The sequence below is a fragment of the Saccopteryx leptura genome, chromosome 9 (assembly GCF_036850995.1).
Source record: "Saccopteryx leptura isolate mSacLep1 chromosome 9, mSacLep1_pri_phased_curated, whole genome shotgun sequence".
Lineage (NCBI taxonomy): Eukaryota > Metazoa > Chordata > Mammalia > Chiroptera > Emballonuridae > Saccopteryx > Saccopteryx leptura.
This window is the reverse complement of record NC_089511.1, coordinates 18,569,996-18,588,172: the sequence shown is the minus strand read 5'-3', so window position 1 is coordinate 18,588,172 and position 18,177 is coordinate 18,569,996. Positions and strand designations below refer to the sequence as shown.

Sequence of the window (18,177 nt, the reverse complement as noted above, 5' to 3'; positions counted from 1 at the left end):
GCAATATCCACCCACTTACCAAGTACACTTTGATTGTAAGGATGAACCCATTGTTTTCTGAGGTAGCATAGGGTGGTATCACTGAAGCAAAGGCCTGATTGAAGCTGTGTTATTTCTGCACCCCCTTACCAAAGTTCTGCTGTTCTTTCTCCCTTGGTATGCCTGACTTCACTCAGCTGAAGGCACCTGGAAGATTCTTGACAGTTTTTTTTTCCTTTTCTGACAATTTAGGATTTTAAAACTACAATAAAGCCAAGATTTTCTAAACACACAAAAAAGGGCACTCAAACTGACTATATGATCCCATGTTCAAGCTGGTGAGCATGAGCTTAAGCCAAATGATCCTGCACTCAAGCCAGCAACTTGGAGTTTCAAACCTGGGACCTTAGTGTCCCAGGTCAATGCTTGGTCCACTGTGCCACCACTAGTCAGGTACCAATGAAATCTTTAATATAATTTGGAGACTTGAAAAAACAACAAAAATTATGCTCAAATAATTGCAATAACTTAAGCTCAGTGTGGTATATAAATAAGTCCACTGCTTTCCTTCCCACCTCACTTTTCTCTGAGGCTGGGGGTTCTTGGCATAGGTTACCACCTCTGGTTTCCTGAGATATCTCTAACTGGCCAAAATTTGAGTGTCAAGCAAGTAAAAATTATTACTGGTAAACAAATCTATGATGTAACTTATACTTCAAATCATTAGCAATCTTGAAATTTCTTAAAAAAGCTAATGCGTGTGCCTGACCTATGGTGGCAGAGTGGATAAAGCATCGACCTGGAATGCTGAGGACACTGGTTCAAATCCCTGGGCTTCCCTGGCCAAGCACATATGAGAAGCAACTACTATGAGCTGATGCTTCCCACTCCTATCTTCCTGCCTTTCTCTCTCTCCTCTCTCTAAAATAAATAAAATCTTAAAAAAATACAACTACTTACAATTTCATTCTCCACTTCCTTTTGAATATATATATGCATAAATTTATTATTTATCTTAACCAATTTAAGATAAGAACATGAAGAGCCTGACCAGGCGGTGGCGCAGTGGATCAAGCATCGGACTGGAATGCTGAGGACCCAGGTTCGAGACCCCAAGGTCGCCAGCTTGAGCGCAGGCTCATCTGGCTTGAGCAAAGCTCACCAGCTTGGACTCAAGGTCGCTGGCTCAAGCAAGGGGTTACTCAGTCCGCTGAAGGCCCGCGGTCAAGGCACATATGAGAAAGCAATCAATGAACAACTAAGGCAGCGGTTCTCAACCTGTGGGTCGCGACCCCGCTGGGGTGTTGCAATGCGCAACAAAAAACTAATGGTTGATGCTTCTCATCTCTCCGTTTCTGTCTGTCTGTCCCTGTCTATCCCTCTCTCTGATTCTCTGTCTCTGTAAAAAGGAAAAAAAAAAAGAAATAATAATAAAAAAAGAACATGAAGAGTTGTTTATGCCCCTAGTATAGAGTTTTATCATTTCCCCCTATACAGAATAAAGTGAATTAAAAGCCTTGAGCAAGAGTCAACAACCTTCAACACCTAGACTAACAGTTTATGTAGGTCACAGCATTTGGCCCACTTGTGGCAGCCACCATCCTCAACTCCCACTACCCCAACACCTGGATTGCTTGTGCCACCAAAACAGAATTAGGGCCATAAGCAGTATTTGCTGTAGGAAAAAACTTTTTTATCCAAGAAATGTTCAAATAAACAGTCTACGAGAAAGCTATTTCTACACACAAGAATGAAGTATTTGAGTAACAACAGGCCTCTTATTTAGAGCTATTTCCAATGCTTAAGAATTCAGTTAGAGCTGACAAGTGTGGTATGATATGAAGTCTCACCACCAGGTGGAGAGGAGCAGGGTAACCGAGGCGGATGCACACTGTCATATACACAAAAGCCCAAAGGGCCTTTATATACATAACTAGCAACTGAACATCTTGAGCATTTTTGTAAAGGATTTTTTTTTAATTTTTATTTATTCATTATTAGAGAGGAGAGAGAGAGAGAGAGAGAGAGAGAGAGAGAAGGGGGGAGGAGCTGGAAGCATCAACTCCCATATGTGCCTTGACCAGGCAAGCCCAGGGTTTCAAACCGGTGACCTCAGCATTTCCAGGTCGATGCTTTATCCACTGCGCCACCACAGGTCAGGCCTAAAGGATTTTTATGTGTAATTAAATTTGTTATTTCATCATGAAACTAAAATGAATTCAAAGTTTGGCAAATCCATCTTTTCTTCCCTTTCCTATATTAATATACTTTTATATAAGTATAAAAGTATAATTAATTCTCTGGGTGAATATTTTCATGGAGATGTTATTTTATAAAATAAAGGCTAAATGTAAGTGTGATAACTTTTGAATTTCACTTGAAGAAATGAGAAATTTGAAAGTAAAGGAATAGAAGTAATTTTAAATGGATGAGAATTCTAGTATTTTTGGTTTACTACTCTATCTATAGCATAGTTTTGCTAAGATTTACTTTTAGGTTATTTGTTAAGTTATAAGAACACCATCTAACACATGAAATGCTTAATTCACCTACTTATGGAATGAGCTTAAGAATCTGCATTTATCAAAATCCGATGAATTTGCCTTCACAAGCTAAAGGCAGAAAAACATTCCTGAAAATTCAGAAGGTAACTACTAAGTCCTAATTCACTCTTCTCCAGTAATTGAGTTTATACAGACATGTGGCCACTCAGCTACAGACCACATGTTTCCCTGCTTTCTCTTTATAACTAGGTATTCCCATGCAACTGTTTTCTCCAATGAATTGTAAGTGAAAGTCACGTGTGCATTTCCTTCATCACTTGTTTCATAGTCTTTTCCTTTCCTACCCACTCCTTGCTTTGTGCTAAAGCTCAAAGTGCTGACTCTGCTTTGACAAACCCCAGAAATGAAAGCAATTTCCATTAAGTATGAAAGAAACCTCCAATGTGGTTAAGTCGCTGTATTTTGGGAACTCCATTATAGTAACCTACTTTATATTATTTTTTTTACTTTTCTTTATAATTAAGTAGGAGGTGGGGAGGCAGAGAGACAGATTCCCACTAGTGTCTGGCAAGCCCTCTATGGGACAATGATCTGCCCATCTGGGGCTTTCTCCATTGCTCAGCAACCAAGCTATTTCTGTACCTGAGGTGAGGACATGAAGCCATCCTCTGTGCCCTGGGCCAACTTGCTCAAGCCATTCGAACCATGGCTGCAGGAGGAGAAAAGACAGAGAAGGGTGGAAGGGTGGAGGGGTCAAGGGGTGGAGAAGCAGATGGTCACTTTTACTGTGTTCCCTGACTGGGAATCGAACCCGGGACTTCCACATGTTGGGCTGATGCTCTACCGCTGAGCCAACAGGCCGGGACCTATTATTTATTTTTTTTTAAAGAGTTCATTTCGTTGGCCTAGCGTGCGGAGGACCCGGGTTCAATTCCCGGCCAGGGCACACAGGAGAAGCGCCCATTTGCTTCTCCACCCCTCCAGCGCTTTCCTCTCTGTCTCTCTCTTCCCCTCCCGCAGCCAAGGCTCCATTGGAGCAAAGATGGCCCGGGCGCTGGGGATGGCTCCTTGGCCTCTGCCCCAGGCGCTAGAGTGGCTCTGGTCGCAACATGGCGATGCCCAGGATGGGCAGAGCATTGCCCCCTGGTGGGCAGAGCATCGCCCCATGGTGGGCGTGCCGGATGGATCCCGGTCGGGCGCATGCAGGAGTCTGTCTGACTGTCTCTCCCTGTTTCCAGCTTCAGAAAAAAGAAAAAAAAAAAAAAAGTTCATTTATTGATTTTTACAGAGAGGAAAGAGAGAGAAAGGAAAGGGCAGGAGTGGGACGCATCAACTCATAGTAGTTGCTTCTTGTATGTGCCTTGACCAGGCAAACCCAGTGCTTTGAAACAGCAATCCCAGCATTCCAGGTTGACGCTCTACCCACTGTGCCACAAGTCAGGCTAACTTATATTACTGATGAAAATAAAACTCACCACCAGAAAGGTAACATAGAAAGAATATTTACATATTTTAAGCAAGAACCAAGATAACCAGCTTGAATTCTATCACGCTAAGTTTTTAAGAAAGTTATTTTAAATTTTACCTGAACTTTAGTCAGTTTTCAACCACAGGACACGTTAAAAATATTACGTACAATTATCAGATGATATCCTTTACTTTAACATTAACTTTGATACTAGTAAAGGAAAATTATGACACTTTTTTTCACCACAACTGACAAGGGCGTGATTAGTGCTGTTATTAAGGGTTCTTCCTTTTTAAGAAACCTTATGTATGTGATGCTATCCTTAGTGTTATTACAGATCTTTCCTCTAGAAAAGGTTGTAACTCACAACATTCTACAAAGACAAACATGAAATCTTCAGCTGAGTAAACAGTACACAGGTACTTCAAAGTATATTCAAGTATCAGCATGTACCCTTCTGTATCAGCAAAAACAAAACAAAACAAACAAACAAACAAAATATATATATACACACACCTTTCAATTTGGGTTAAGATATGGGATTCGGAATTTTAGGATTAACAGAGGATTTGGTCTTTTTTTTTTTTTTTTACTTTATATATTTTCTCTGTATAATCTTGTCCATTTCTATATACTGTTGGCTCCCACATCTATTACATCTAGGGGTCAAACCTGAGCTCCAGAGCCATAAATCCTAAATCCACATGACTCACTTTACCACTTCTGTTATGAATCCCATATACTTGCCTTTTAAGACCTTGACCCATCAATTTTCTTTACTCTTCCATCTCTTCAATCAATTTACCCACCTCCCCTCTTGGATCCTTCTAATCATTACTTAAACATGAATTAAGTTTCTCAAACAAAGCAAACAAAAACCAGACTTCACATCACCCTCCAGATCTACTTTTTTCTTTCATTGCATAACATCTTTTTTATTTTTAATTTTTTTAAAGCATTTTAATTAATTAATTTATTTATTTAGTGACAGAGACAGTCAGAGAGGGGGACAGACAGAAAGGGAGAGAGATGAGAAGCATCAATTCTTCGTTGCAGCACCTTAGTTGTTCATTGATTGCTTTCCCATATGTGCCTTGACTGGGGGCTACAGCAGACCGAGTGACTCCTTGCTCAAGCCAGAGACCTTGGGCTCAAGCTGGTGAGCCTTGCTCAAATCAGATGAGCTGGCCTGACCTGTGGTGGCGCAGTGGATAAAGCGTCAACCTGGAAATGCTGAGGTCGCCGGTTCAAAACCCTGGGCTTGCCTGGTCAAGGCACATATGGGAGTTGATGCTTCCAGCTCCTCCCCCCTTCTCTCCCTCTCTGTCTCTCTCTCCTCTCTCTCCCTCTCTGTCCTCTCTAAAAATGAATTAAAAAAAAAACAGATGAGCCTGCACTCAAACTGGTGGCATCGGGGGTCTTGAACCTGGGTCTTCTGCATCCCAGTCCGACGCTCTATCCACTGCGCCACCACCTGGTCAGGCTTATTGCTTAACATCTTAAAGGAGTTATCTATAGCAGTGGTCCCCAACCCCCAGTCTGTGGACCGGTACCGGTCCGTGGGCCATTTGGTACTGGTCCGCAAAGAAAGAATAAATAACTTACATTATTTCCGTTTTATTTATGTTTAACTCTGAACGATGTTTTATTTTTAAAAAATCACCCGATTCCCTCTGTTACATCTAAGACTCACTCTTTTTTTTTTTTTTTTTTCTTTTTCTTTTCTGAAGCTGGAAACGGGGAGAGACAGACAGACTCCCGCATGCGCCCGACCGGGATCCACCCGGCACGCCCACCAGGGGCGACACTCTGCCCACCAGGGGGCGATGCTCTGCCCCTCCGGGGCGTGCCTCTGCCGTTGCCACTCTAGTGCCTGGGGCAGAGGCCAAGGAGCCATCCCCAGCGCCCGGGCCATCTTTGCTCCAATGGAGCCTTGGCTGCGGGAGGGGAAGAGAGAGACAGAGAGGAAGGAGGGGGTGGTGGTGGAGAAGCAAATGGGCGCTTCTCCTGTGTGCCCTGGCCGGGAATCGAACCCAGGTCCCCCGCACGCCAGGCCGACGCTCTACCGCTGAGCCAACTGGCCAGGGCCTAAGACTCAATCTTAACGCTTGTCTCGGTCACGTGATACATTTATCAGTACCACCCTAAAGGCTGGTTTGTGAAAATATATATTTTCTGACATTAAACTGGTCCGTGGCCCAAAAAAGGTTGGGGACCACTGATCTAAACAGCGCCTGCTGTTTTTACGTTCTTACCTCTAGTTCATTTCTTAGTCACTCATTAATCCCTTCACTCCAGATAAACACTTACCAAGATCACTGCTTCACACACAGGAAGAGCAACACTGGAAAAAATAAGTTTTAATCTTGGTTCAGCTGTGATGTAACTAGGGCAATTAATCTTTTTTCAACTGATTTTCTAAACCATAATATGAGGAAATTAATTTAAATCCTCCTGGTTATAACTCTTCTGAGGGTTTTATAGATATGCAGAAATTTAGTTGCCACTTTTATTTCTTTCATGATTAGAGACAAGAATGATTGAGACTATGCCCAGCTTCTAGGAGAAGCCAAGGTTTTGGTGCTCTGTTTGGTTTCCTCAATATAAATATTTGGGGTAATAAATAGGATTTCTAAGCCCTCTTCCAAATCTAAATTAATTAAAATGAAATTCAAGTGGCATTTTGAGAATTAGGATTTGTACATTTATAATTTCTATTACATACTTTCTAAGTGGCTTTGAGAGTCTTTGAAGAAAGGAGCTGAGTGTGTACGTGGAGCGGTGGGGGGTTCTGAGGCCCAGCCCCCATCCTCACCAACACTGACTATTCTATTTCTACACATTGCTACCAAATGGAGCCCAAGATAAACTACCAGGAGTGCAAACACAGCCTAGAGGGCAGGCTCAAGGGGAGATGATCCAGGCTGCCTCTGACAAATGGATATAATTTCCTACTTTATTTTCATTCCATACTGCCTCACATCAAAACAGAATACCGGACCAGAAACGAGTAGGTTTCTAGACCTGAGCAGCAACCAGATTTACTCAGTACCCAAGTCATAGAATTCATATAGATGGGCTTCTCTCTGCTTTGGTTTAATAGATCCAATTAAACACTTGCCTTTTATTCAAACTGAAACTAAAATTATAAGCAGAAGTATGAGAGCCAAAGTATGGTTAGATTTAAAAAGCAGAGTCTTACAGTCAAAGTGCAGCTCCAAAGATAATGTGGGCCTACCACGAGGGTGCCCATGTATATACCCATCCTCTGTAGCACATGCAAATCTGGGCACAGCATGCAAATACCAGACTTGGCACAAAAACAATGACACATTTCAAACAACACTCACCCTCTAGATTCTCCAGAAAGGAACTGGACATGAGAGCTCACTGTGGTTAGGCCATTTCTCTGCTGAACCTGATGGCTGGTGTTCCAAGTCATACATAAACTGGTCTGTGTCAAAGAAGACAATATCACTACTGAATGGAACAAACCAGAGGATAACTTAACCTACTACATGCCCAGGCTGTTCTTTTCTAGAAGCAAGAGGAATTAAACTGTCCTTTATCGGTCCATCACTGCCTAAAATAGCTCCCCACATTTTACAAAATAATATGAATATTGGAGTCCAGAAAGTTTAGGGAATAATAACTGATTTATTTTCTAAAATTAAAAGTGCCTCTCCTTTCTCTCTCCTCTCTAAAATGAATAAATAAAATTAAAAAAAAAAAAAAAACCCAGACTAGCCTGACCTGTGGTGGCGCAGTGGGATAAAGCGTTGACCTGGAAGTGCTGAGGTCGCCGGTTCGAAACCCTGGGCTTGCCTGGTCAAGGCACATATGGGAGTTGATGCTTCCAGCTCCTCCCCACCTTCTCTCTCTGTCTCTCTCTCCTCTCTCTCTCCCTTTCTCTCTCCTCTCTAAAATGAATAAATAAAATTTTTTAAAAAAAGTGCAATAATTTAAAAAGTTATAATGACGGTTTTAACGATTTAAGGGAGTCAGTGTATTTTTTTAAAGGATAGGGACAAGACATCAGACCACTGGGCTCTTTTTTTTGAGTTTTTATTTATTCATCTTAGAAAGTTGAGAGAGAAAGAGAGAGAGAGAGAGAGAGAGAGAGAGAGAGAGAGAGAAGGGGGAGGAGCAGGAAGCATCAACTCCTGTATGTGCCTTGACCAGCCAAGCCCAGGGTTTCGAACTGGCGACCTCAGCATTCCAGGTCGACGCTTTATCCACTGTGCCACCACAGGTCAGGCTAGAGTCAGTTTTAAATAAACTAGTTTTTATTAGGTTAGCTCTAAACCGTTCCCAAATACTTGTCTATGGCTATATCAAAACTATCTGGGTACTTAATAAAAAATCTAAATTCCTGCCCTGGCCGGTTGGCTCAGTGGTAGAGCGTCGGTCTGGCGTGCAGAAGTCCCGGGTTTGATTCCCGGCCAGGGCACACAGGAGAAGCGCCCATCTGCTTCACAACCCCTCCCCTTCTCCTTCCTCTCTGTCTCTCTCTTCCCCTCCCGCAGCGAGGCTCCATTGGAGCAAAGATGGCCCGGGCGCTGGGGATGGCTCCTTGGCCTCTGCCCCAGGCACTGGAGTGGCTCTGGTTGCAACAGAGTGATGCCCCGGAGGGGCAGAGCATCGCCCCCTGGTGGGCAGAGCGTTGCCCCCTGGTGGGCGTGCCGGGTGGATCCCAGTTGGACGCATGCGGGAGTCTGTCTGACTGTCTCTCCCCGTTTCCAGCTTCAGAAAAATACAAAAAAAAAATCTAAATTCCTGGCCTCTACTTCCAACCACAGAATCAAAATGTCTAAGAGTAGGAGCCCAGAAAACTATATGCACAGGAAAAGTTGGAGGTCACAGAGGAATATTTTTTAAACAAAAGTTCACATCCATTATTAGCAGGTTACCAAATCAATTCAGCAAGCTAAAATCAGTATTTTTTTTTTTTTAAAAAGAGAACAAACTAGTAAATAGAAGTCTGCATTTTTTTTTAGCAGTCTGTATTTTTTGGGGAAAAAAGGTTAAGAATTGGTTTGTAAGACTTTTATGTTAGTTGTATATGTTTTTGTTATGTACTGGGCCATGCTATGAAACTTATTTCTTATGGAAAACTGTTATAAATGTTTGAAAATCATACTCAGGAAGAGTCACTATTGGTCAGTTCTGTGATAGTGGCTGACATAATCAGATGCCCAGTTAGAATCCAAAATATATACAATGGGGCAAAGCCTCCTCCTTTCGGCCGGTAAGGAATTATTTTTTGGGCTTTGCTGTACAACTTCAAACAAAAGGACCAAACCATGAGTTCTAGAAGAATGCTTTTTACATCTTGGAAGAGAACATGAAAACAGTAATACCTTTCGTTGTAGATAAAGAAGGGAAAATAAAAGAGAAGCCAATCTGTGCAAAACGCAGCCTTACTAAAGGGGTAAAACACAAAACCCAGAAATCTTTTGTGCTTAGGCAAAATTTCTCTGCCTTAATCATTTTTATTATTGAATTTGAGATCACTCACCTAGTCTTCAGGAGTGATTTAAAGATTCCAGTATGTATAAAGTATTTTAAAGACTGAAGATATATTGTCAAATCTCCTTTCTGAGGTTACCCAATCTCCACAACTCCTCGAAAACAGATGTGAAGTGTTATAGAACATGTGATTCCAAGTAAAGCGGTACATAAATTTGAAGAAAAAAGCCCAGAAACAAAGCTAAGAGGCCAACAGGTGCTGGGGGCTTTTGTGAGTTGGCTGAAGCAGTAGTCATTTCAGATTGTGCTTGTGAAACTTGCAGTCCCCAAAACATCTTTCTAGTTCCTTAAAACACTACTGACAGCTCCAAAAAATACCTAATTTATTTTTTCTTGTCACAAAAACTTTGACCAAACATCTAAAGAAGAATTAACACCAATCCTCCTTAAACTCTTTCAAATGATTAAAGAGGAGGGAACACTTTCTAAGTCATTCTAAGGCCAGCAATGCCCTGGTATCAAAGTCAAAGAAAGATACTTTAAGAAATCTACAGACTATCCCGTGAATATAGGTGTAAAAATCCTTAACAAAATACTAGCAAATTGAATTCAGCAGTATATTAAAAAGAAGTATATACATCATGACCAAGTAAGATTTATTCCCAGAATGCAAGGATGATTCAACATGAAAATCAATTACTAAGATGAAGGGGGAAAAAACACATGTTCATTTCAACTGATGCAGAAGAAGCACTTGAGAAATTCAAGGCCCCTTAAAGAAAATCACCCAGTAAATTAGGAACAGAAGGGAATTGCCTCAAAACGATAAAGGCCATATAGGAAAAACCCACAGATAACATTATACTCAATAGTGAAAGACTGAAAGCTTTTGCCCTAAGATCAAGAACATGACAAGGATGTCCACCTTTGCCACTGCTATTTAACATAGTACTGAAAGTTCTAGACGGAACAATTAGATAAAAGAATTAAAAGGATTCCAAATTAGAAAGGAAAAGGAAAAATAATCTCTATTCACAAATGACATGATTTTATACACAGAAACCTCTAAAGACTCCACATACAGCCTGACCTGTGGTGGCACAGTGGATAAAGCATTGACCTGGAACGCTGAGGTCGCCGGTTCAAAACCCTGGGCTTGCCTGGTCAAGGCACATATGGGAGTTGATGCTTCCTGCTCCTCCCTCCTCCTTCTCTCTCTCTCTCCCTCTCTCTTTCTCTCTCTCCTCTCTAAAAATTAATTAAAAAAAAAAAAAGAAAAATAAAAAAAAAAAAAGACTCCACATACAAAAAAATGTTAGCATTGCCCTGGCCAGTTGGCTCAGTGGCAGAGCATCAGCCTGGTGTGTGGATGTCCCAGGTTCGATTCCCAGTCAGGGTACACAGAAGAAGCGCCCATCTGCTTCTCTATCCCTCCCCCTCTTGCTTCTCTCTCTCTTCTCTTCCACTCCAGCAGCCAAGGTTTGATTAGAGCAAGTTGGCCCTGGGCGCTGAGGATGGCTCCATGGCCTCTGCCTCAGGTGATAAAATGGCTCTGGTTGCAACGGAGCAGGGGCACCAGATGGGCAGAGCATTGCTCCCTAGTGGGCTTGCTGAGTGGATCCCAGTTGGGGCACATGCAGGAGCCTGTCTCTGCCTCCCCTCCTCTCACTAAAATAAAAAAAAAACCCAACAAAAACAAAGTTAGCACTAATAAATTAAGCAAACAGTTACAAGATAAAATCAAAATCAACACACAAAATTCAGTTGTATTCTATATACTTTCAATGAACAATCCAAAAAAATAAATTAAAAAATCAATTCCGCCTAACCTGTGGTGGCACAGTGGATAGAGCAATGACCTGGAATGCTGAGGTCATTGGTTTGAAACCCCAGGCTGGCCAGGTCAAGACACATATGAGAAACAACTACTATGAGTTGATGCTTCCTGCTCCTCCTCCTCCTTTCTCTCTCTCTCTTTCTCAAATCAATAATTAATATCTTTTTTTCTTTACAGGGTCCAACTTTATTATTAAACAGCAATGTTCATAACTGCAAGTAACTGTCTAATAAATATTATTTTAAGTATATTTTGAATTTGAATTTTAGTACTCTTTCCTCTATCATTGTCATTTTTTATGAACACTCAAATTTAAACTTTTTCCTACTGATCCAACTAAATGACTTGCCTAAACAGGAATTTTAAGTCATTCTTATTCTTAAACCTCTTCAAAAAATGCTCAAATACTCATTTTAATAAATAAACTCCAAACTTACTTGTCCAACAAATACACTTTTTTCTCTATTTTCTAGACAGATTCCTTAGCATTTATTGACTGTATTTTCCATTTAATGCATAGGACTGTTTTTCCTTCAAATGTTTGTGAATTAACTGGTATTATTAAGATCTATGGTAGGCATATTTAAATAGCTTTCAGTACCTATTTATGACTAATTTCTACTTCAAAGTGTTTTTGGTTTTCTTAGTATCAGCAGGTTATTGAGATTGCATTATCCTCATAATAAGGGCAGAGATAAAAAATAGAGTATTAAATTGTACAAATCCATCTTCTGACATCTTTGTCCTAAGCAGGTCATAAGACAAATCAAATAAATGGCAAGTATATGTTTCCATGAATATGATGAGAAGAAAGGTTTTTGAAAATCTTTATCTATATGCTACCTCTTGTATTATTCCCCCATCACTAATGTGCTAAACTAATATTCTGATAACATACAAGATGCATTACCATACCATACTAATGTAATTCCAAAGAAAGCACAGTTAAGATTTTAGTTAATGTATACAAACTTATAACTAAGTGTATGATTTGTAAGGGTTTGAAGAGGTAGAAGTAACTTATAGATCTTTCAGTAATTTCATGTTATCTGTTAACCTCAGTTCAAGAACTTCTATTATAGAAGTATCAATCAAATGTATTCTTTCATGGTGTCTTGTTCTTTGCCAAAAAATATATATATACATATTTTTTAAGACTCCATTGTTATTTTGCATGCTTGCCACAAACGTTACCCAAACCATAGCTGCCATTCATCTCTTTTCTTTTTAATCTATGTATTTCCATCTGAAACTTCTGTGTAATGCTCAGAGTCAGGTTCTCTGTCATTTTCTTCTCTCCATTCTTCTCTGTTAGTGGTGGATCCATGGCTTCACATTCCAATTCATGCATTCTAGACTGCTTATATATTCATGTTTTAAGAGAATCAGCATATTCATACTGAATGTGCTACTTTCTGTCTAATTTCTTCTTACTAATAGCTACTGAAGAGAATTGTCCTTGCATAAAAAAAAAGAACTGACTCTTAAAAAATTAAACAGGACTTCTTGGATTAAATATTAATTGGTTATTTTGCTAAAAATATAATTTAGCCAGAAAAAAACTAAAAAGAGCAAATAGAATTTTTAAAAAAAGCTTGAAGAAATCAAAATAAATAGCACAGTATCCTTATATTAAGCATATATCCTGACAAAGGGTTTAGAAAGATGCTTTCTGAATGAGGAGTGGGAAAAGATGAACAAAAACCTTTTAGTAGACAAGGGTCCACCTGCCAAGAATCCTCTTTGATGACAGAAATCTATATCCTCTTTCAGCCAGCTACAACCTGTCCTAAGGAGTTCTCCATGTTCTCATTCATCCGTTCTCTGAAAGAAGAAGTGTCCATTCTGTTTTGGTCTTGCTCCAAGAAAACTGAATAGTGTTAAATGGAGGCTCACTGAAAATTGGTTTTTTCATCCAGACATTTGGAGACTCCTCTTCTTTACCTTATTGTTCTTCATTCCCGGGGATCCAGTGGAGGGAGAGCTGAGAGGACTGGAGCTGCATGAGGAGAGTGTAAAGTTGGAGGTCCAGGGAGAGACACTGTGGGGGACAGCCACCAAACCCCTGTGCTGAGTCATTCTCTAATACTGCAGTCACCATCTTTCTTGGCTGGAGTGTCAATAAATAAAATCTTTTTAAAAAATCAATTTCATTTGCAATAGCATCAAAAAGAATAAAATGAATTAACCAAGGAGGTAAAAAAAATTTGTACACTGAGAACTACACATTGCTGAAAAAAATTAAGAGCTAAATAAATAAAAAACGTCCTATGTTCATGGATTGGAAGACTTAATATTGTTAAGATGATATTACTAACCAAAGCAATGTACAGATTCAATGTAATCCCTATCAAAAACAGATATTACATATCTCTTTGTTGCAGAAACAGAAAAGCTGATCCTGAAATTCATATGGAATCTTAAAAAACTGCAAAGAGCCAAAACGGTCTTGAAAAAGAAGAAGAAAGATGGAGGACTCACATTTTCCGATGTTAGAACTTGCTACAAAGCTACAGTAATCAAAATAGTGTGATATTGGCATAAGGACATGCAAACCAAAGAAAGAGAATAAGAGAGCCCTGGCTGGCTGGCTCGGTGGCAGAGTGTTAGCCCAGTAGGACTCACATTTTCCGATGTTAGAACTTGCTACAAAGCATACTGTAGACAATTCTCTACAGTAATCAAAATAGTGTGATATTGGCATAAGGACATGCAAACCAAAGAAAGAGAATAAGAGAGCCCTGGCTGGCTGGCTCAGTGGCAGAGTGTTAGCCCAGTGTGTGGAAGTCCTGGGTTCAATTCCCGGCCAGGGCATACAGGAAAAGTGCCCATCTGTTTTCCACCCTTCTCCCTCTCCTTCCTCTCAGGATGCCTCCAGTCAGGCATCAATTCATTTTCTTTTAATATTATTATTTTTTTAAGTGAGAGGAGGGGAGATAGACAAGACTCCTGCATGCATCCCAACCTGGATCCACTTGGCAACCCCCATCTGGGGCTGATGCTCAAATCAACCGAGCTATCCTTAGTGCCTGAGGCTGACGCTCGGACCCACTGAGCTATCCTCAGAGTCTGGGGCTGACGCTCAAACCAATCAAGCCACTGGCTGTGAAAGGGGAAGAGAGAGAGAGAGAGAAAAATGGGAGGGGAAGAGAAGCAGATGGTCACTTCTCATATGTGCCCTGACTGGGGATCAAATCAGGATGTCCACATGACAGGCTGAGCCAGTGCTCTATCCACTTAGCCAACCAGCCAGGGACCAATTCATTTTCAAACAAGAGTTCTAAGACTATTCAATGGAAAAGACAGTCTTTTCAACAGATGGTATAGGGAAAACTGGATATCTGCAGGTAAAAGAATAGAAGTTGGTCACAATACATACAAATTTAACTCAAAATGGATTAAAAACTAAAACATAAGGAACTAAAATTATGAAACTCTTAGAAGAAAACATAGGGCAAAACTTCATAACCTTGGGTTAGGAAATGATTTAAGTATGACACTAAAAACAGGCAGCAAAATAAATAAATAAATAAATAAAATGGACTTTCATCAAAGTTAAATGTATCAAAGGATACTCTCAAGTGAGTGAAAAGACAACCCACAGAATGGGAGAAAATATTTGCAAATGCTGTAATATGTCATATGGGATTAATATCCAGATTATATAAAGAACTCCTACTGGCCCTGGCCAGCTGGCTCAGTGGTAGAGCATTGGCATGGTGTGTGAAAGTCCCGGGTTTGATTCCAAGCCAGGGCACACAGAAGCGCCCATCTGCTTCTCCACCCTTCCCTCTTTCGTTCTCTCTATCTCTCTTCCCCTCCCATAGCCAAGGCTTCATTGGAGCAAGGTTGGCTCGGGCGCTGAGAACGGCTCCATGGCCTCCGCCTCAGGTGCTAGAATGGCTCCAGTTGCAAGGGAGCAACGCCCCAAATGGGCAGAGCATTGCCTCCTGGTGGGCATGCCAGGTGGATCCCGGTCAGGCGCATGCGGGAGTCTGCCCGACTACCTCCCCGCTTCTCACTTCAGAAAAAAAAAACACACAAAAAAACTCCTACTTAATAACAAAAACTCAAATAATGGGCAAAAGGTTTGACTCGACATTTCTCCAGAGAAGATATATCAGTATCTTTAATGAATGACCAATAAACTCATATAAAGATGTCAAACATAATTAGTCATTAGAGAAATGCAAATCAAAACCACAATGACATACTACTTCATACCCATTTAGGATGGCTATTATTTTTTTTAATCTTTCAAGGAAGTTCTTTTATGTCACAGTACAAAATTTTTCCAAGATTCAACATATAGAAAAAGCAAAATGCCTAACAGTATACATGGTATGCTATTAAAAATAAGGGAAAAAAGTACACAATTGCTATAAATGCATAAAATAGCTCTGGAGTGACAGCGAAGAAACTGGTAGCTCCAACTGTCCATACAGAGGATAACTGTGTACCTAGGAGACAGACTTTTCACTCTGCACTTTGTTGTACCTTTAGTAAATTTTTAACATCTGAATGCATGACTTTTTCAAAAACTCAAATAAAGTAACATTTAAAAACTCCCATTCCACATAAAGTCATCTACAGATGCTTTTAAATACACAAGATGATTATAAGGGACTTAATTTGTTCCACATCCTTGTAGATATAAAGCTAGAATGCTTATAACCATTACTCTCAACCCTTCTTTATCTTTCATCAGAATTAAGAATATCAAACTTTTTGTCCTGTCCAGATAGGTTTATGGTAGGCTTTAGAAATGTAAAAAAAGAAAAAAAGAAGTCAGACATCTTAAAAAAGAGAAGAGCTATTTAAATATATTCACCTAAGTTTTATCAAAAACTAAGATCCCTGGTAAGATGTAACCTTGTAATGCAAAGCTGAAGAACTGCCACCAAACTACAAAAGCTGAACTGGCAAGCCTAAATTTATCTCTCACTTAAAATACTTTTGTCCCTGTAATGCTCCATCTTCAAAGGGCTTCAAAATTAGGATATGAATTTTAAAATAAAAATACATCTTTAGACACTGGCTTTGTATCACACACCTGGAAGACAAACATAAAGACTGTTTATTGCGTTTATACAGGTTATAGCTATTTCAGAAACCACTAAACACATGTGAGACAATCTAAATTTCAGACAGACCTGGATTCAAATGTCAGTCCCAGTGTTTGTGGCCATATAATACCAGGAAAGTGCTTCAGCAACCTGAGCCACATCTCTAAAAATAAAGCTAATAATTTACTTTTCACAGATAGTAGGGGAAAACTAGTGAAGTACTAGCAAAGTACCTAGGCACAGTGCTTTTAAAAAAGTTAGTTTTATTACCAAAAAAGTGACCATAATTAATTATTTTAAAATGATACTTTTGAAGTAAACTTATTTTGAAGACTTTTGATATGCTGGTTATTTAGTGTTAGCCTCTCTTGACTTTTCCCAACTTGTAAATTTAAAAATGAAAATTTCTTATTATAAAAAAAATAAATAAATAATAAAATTTCTTATTATATATGTGTATATGTCCAAGAGTGGTCATGTCTAATTAAGGTCTTGAATTCTCATCTTGATCCATTCTGCATGAGACACAATCCAAAACCTACATGAACATTATTTATGGGACCTTTCTGCAACTAGAATTATTCAGCATAAATATGTTTGAGGTTAGATGATACATGAATGCTTCCCAGAAAGAGGATTCATGTGTTACCCGGAGTCCCACTACCTCCCTCCAGCTCAGGGCCCCCAACTGATTAATTACATATAATACCTCATTTGTGACACACTCTTACCATTGACTATGCATGGCTTTCTTTTGTTTTATTTATTTAACTATACACCAGTGAAATGAGTATCCAACAGGTGAACTAGAACACTGACAATATTTACCTCTTTGCTCCTCCAACCTCCTGTTTCCTCTATCCAAGATAACCACCTGAATCTTTTGTTTAACATGCCCTTGCTACTTGAAAGTAGGCTCTCTTGTCACTTATATAGAGAACTGCAGCAGCTGAGGTCATGTCTAGAGTCCCTGTTTACAGTCGAATTAGCAATTGCCCTACATTCAGGATCAGCGTGTTACTGCACAGAGCCTGCAAGTGGCAGTGTCAGTTTTCATTCACCACAGCAGCAGGTCAGGCTATATTTAACATGTACCCTCTTCTCTGCTGAAGAGCTGCAGCTGCGGGCTCTGTTAGTTTGTGAACAAAGGAGGACAAGTGGGAACTAAGGGATTCGAATGGAAAGTTGTAACTAGATTCAGTTAGCTCAATCACAAATTAAATAGGCCTGTATTTAAAGGTCTACAGTCAAATTTAACAATACTGTAATCTTAATGAAAATGCATAAAACACAGCTGTGACAATTTCTCTATTTCTGTACTGTTTTAATGTATATCATTTGACTAAAAATCTGGGACATAACACTATAAAGCACATGAATGTTTAGGAAAAATTACAGCTCCAGACATACAAACTGTAACATATGAGTAAAAACTCATTGATAATTTTAAAGATGTAGAACACTTTTTAAGCAGGGGCAATGGTACATCTATTATAGTTAGCAAAGAAGAATAGCAAAATAATATTCAATAATACCCTCATTGATGGAAAAAAATAAATATTACAGCCTTACAAGGGAACTGCTTGAAAGAGAACAGGGCTTGTAATAAAGGTCAGTATTCTGCTGTTGTTGTTTTTTTGTTTGTTCGTTTTTTGTATTTTTCCGAAGCTAGAAACGGGAGAGACAGTCAGACAGACTCCCGCATGCGCCCGACCGGGATCCACCTGGCACGCCCACCAGGGGGCGACGCTCTGCCCACCAGGGGGCGATGCTCTGCCCCTCCGGGGCATCGCTCTGCCACAATCAGAGCCACTCTAGCGCCTGGGACAGAGGCCAAGGAGCCCGGGCCATCTT

The 18,177-nt window shown here is 40.0% G+C and overlaps 1 protein-coding gene across 4 annotated transcripts in view; it reads right to left on the bottom strand.

Moving 5' to 3' along the window:
* NFATC3 (nuclear factor of activated T cells 3) overlaps positions 1-18,177 on the bottom strand; it is a 123,984-nt gene that overhangs the window by 4,020 nt on the left and 101,787 nt on the right. The window contains exons 10-11 of one of the 4 annotated variants that reach the window (XM_066350110.1): positions 7,302-7,405; positions 6,262-6,295 (exon numbers count right to left, since the gene is read on the bottom strand). The exons of 1 other annotated variant lie outside the window; for it this stretch is intronic. In XM_066350110.1, coding sequence (XP_066206207.1) covers positions 7,305-7,405 — 101 coding nt within the window. In that variant the 3' untranslated portion in view covers positions 6,262-6,295; positions 7,302-7,304. Of the gene's footprint in view, positions 1-6,261; positions 6,296-7,297; positions 7,432-18,177 lie in introns of those variants that run through there. 2 more of the 4 variants (XM_066350109.1, XM_066350112.1) reach the window with 2 other exon arrangements.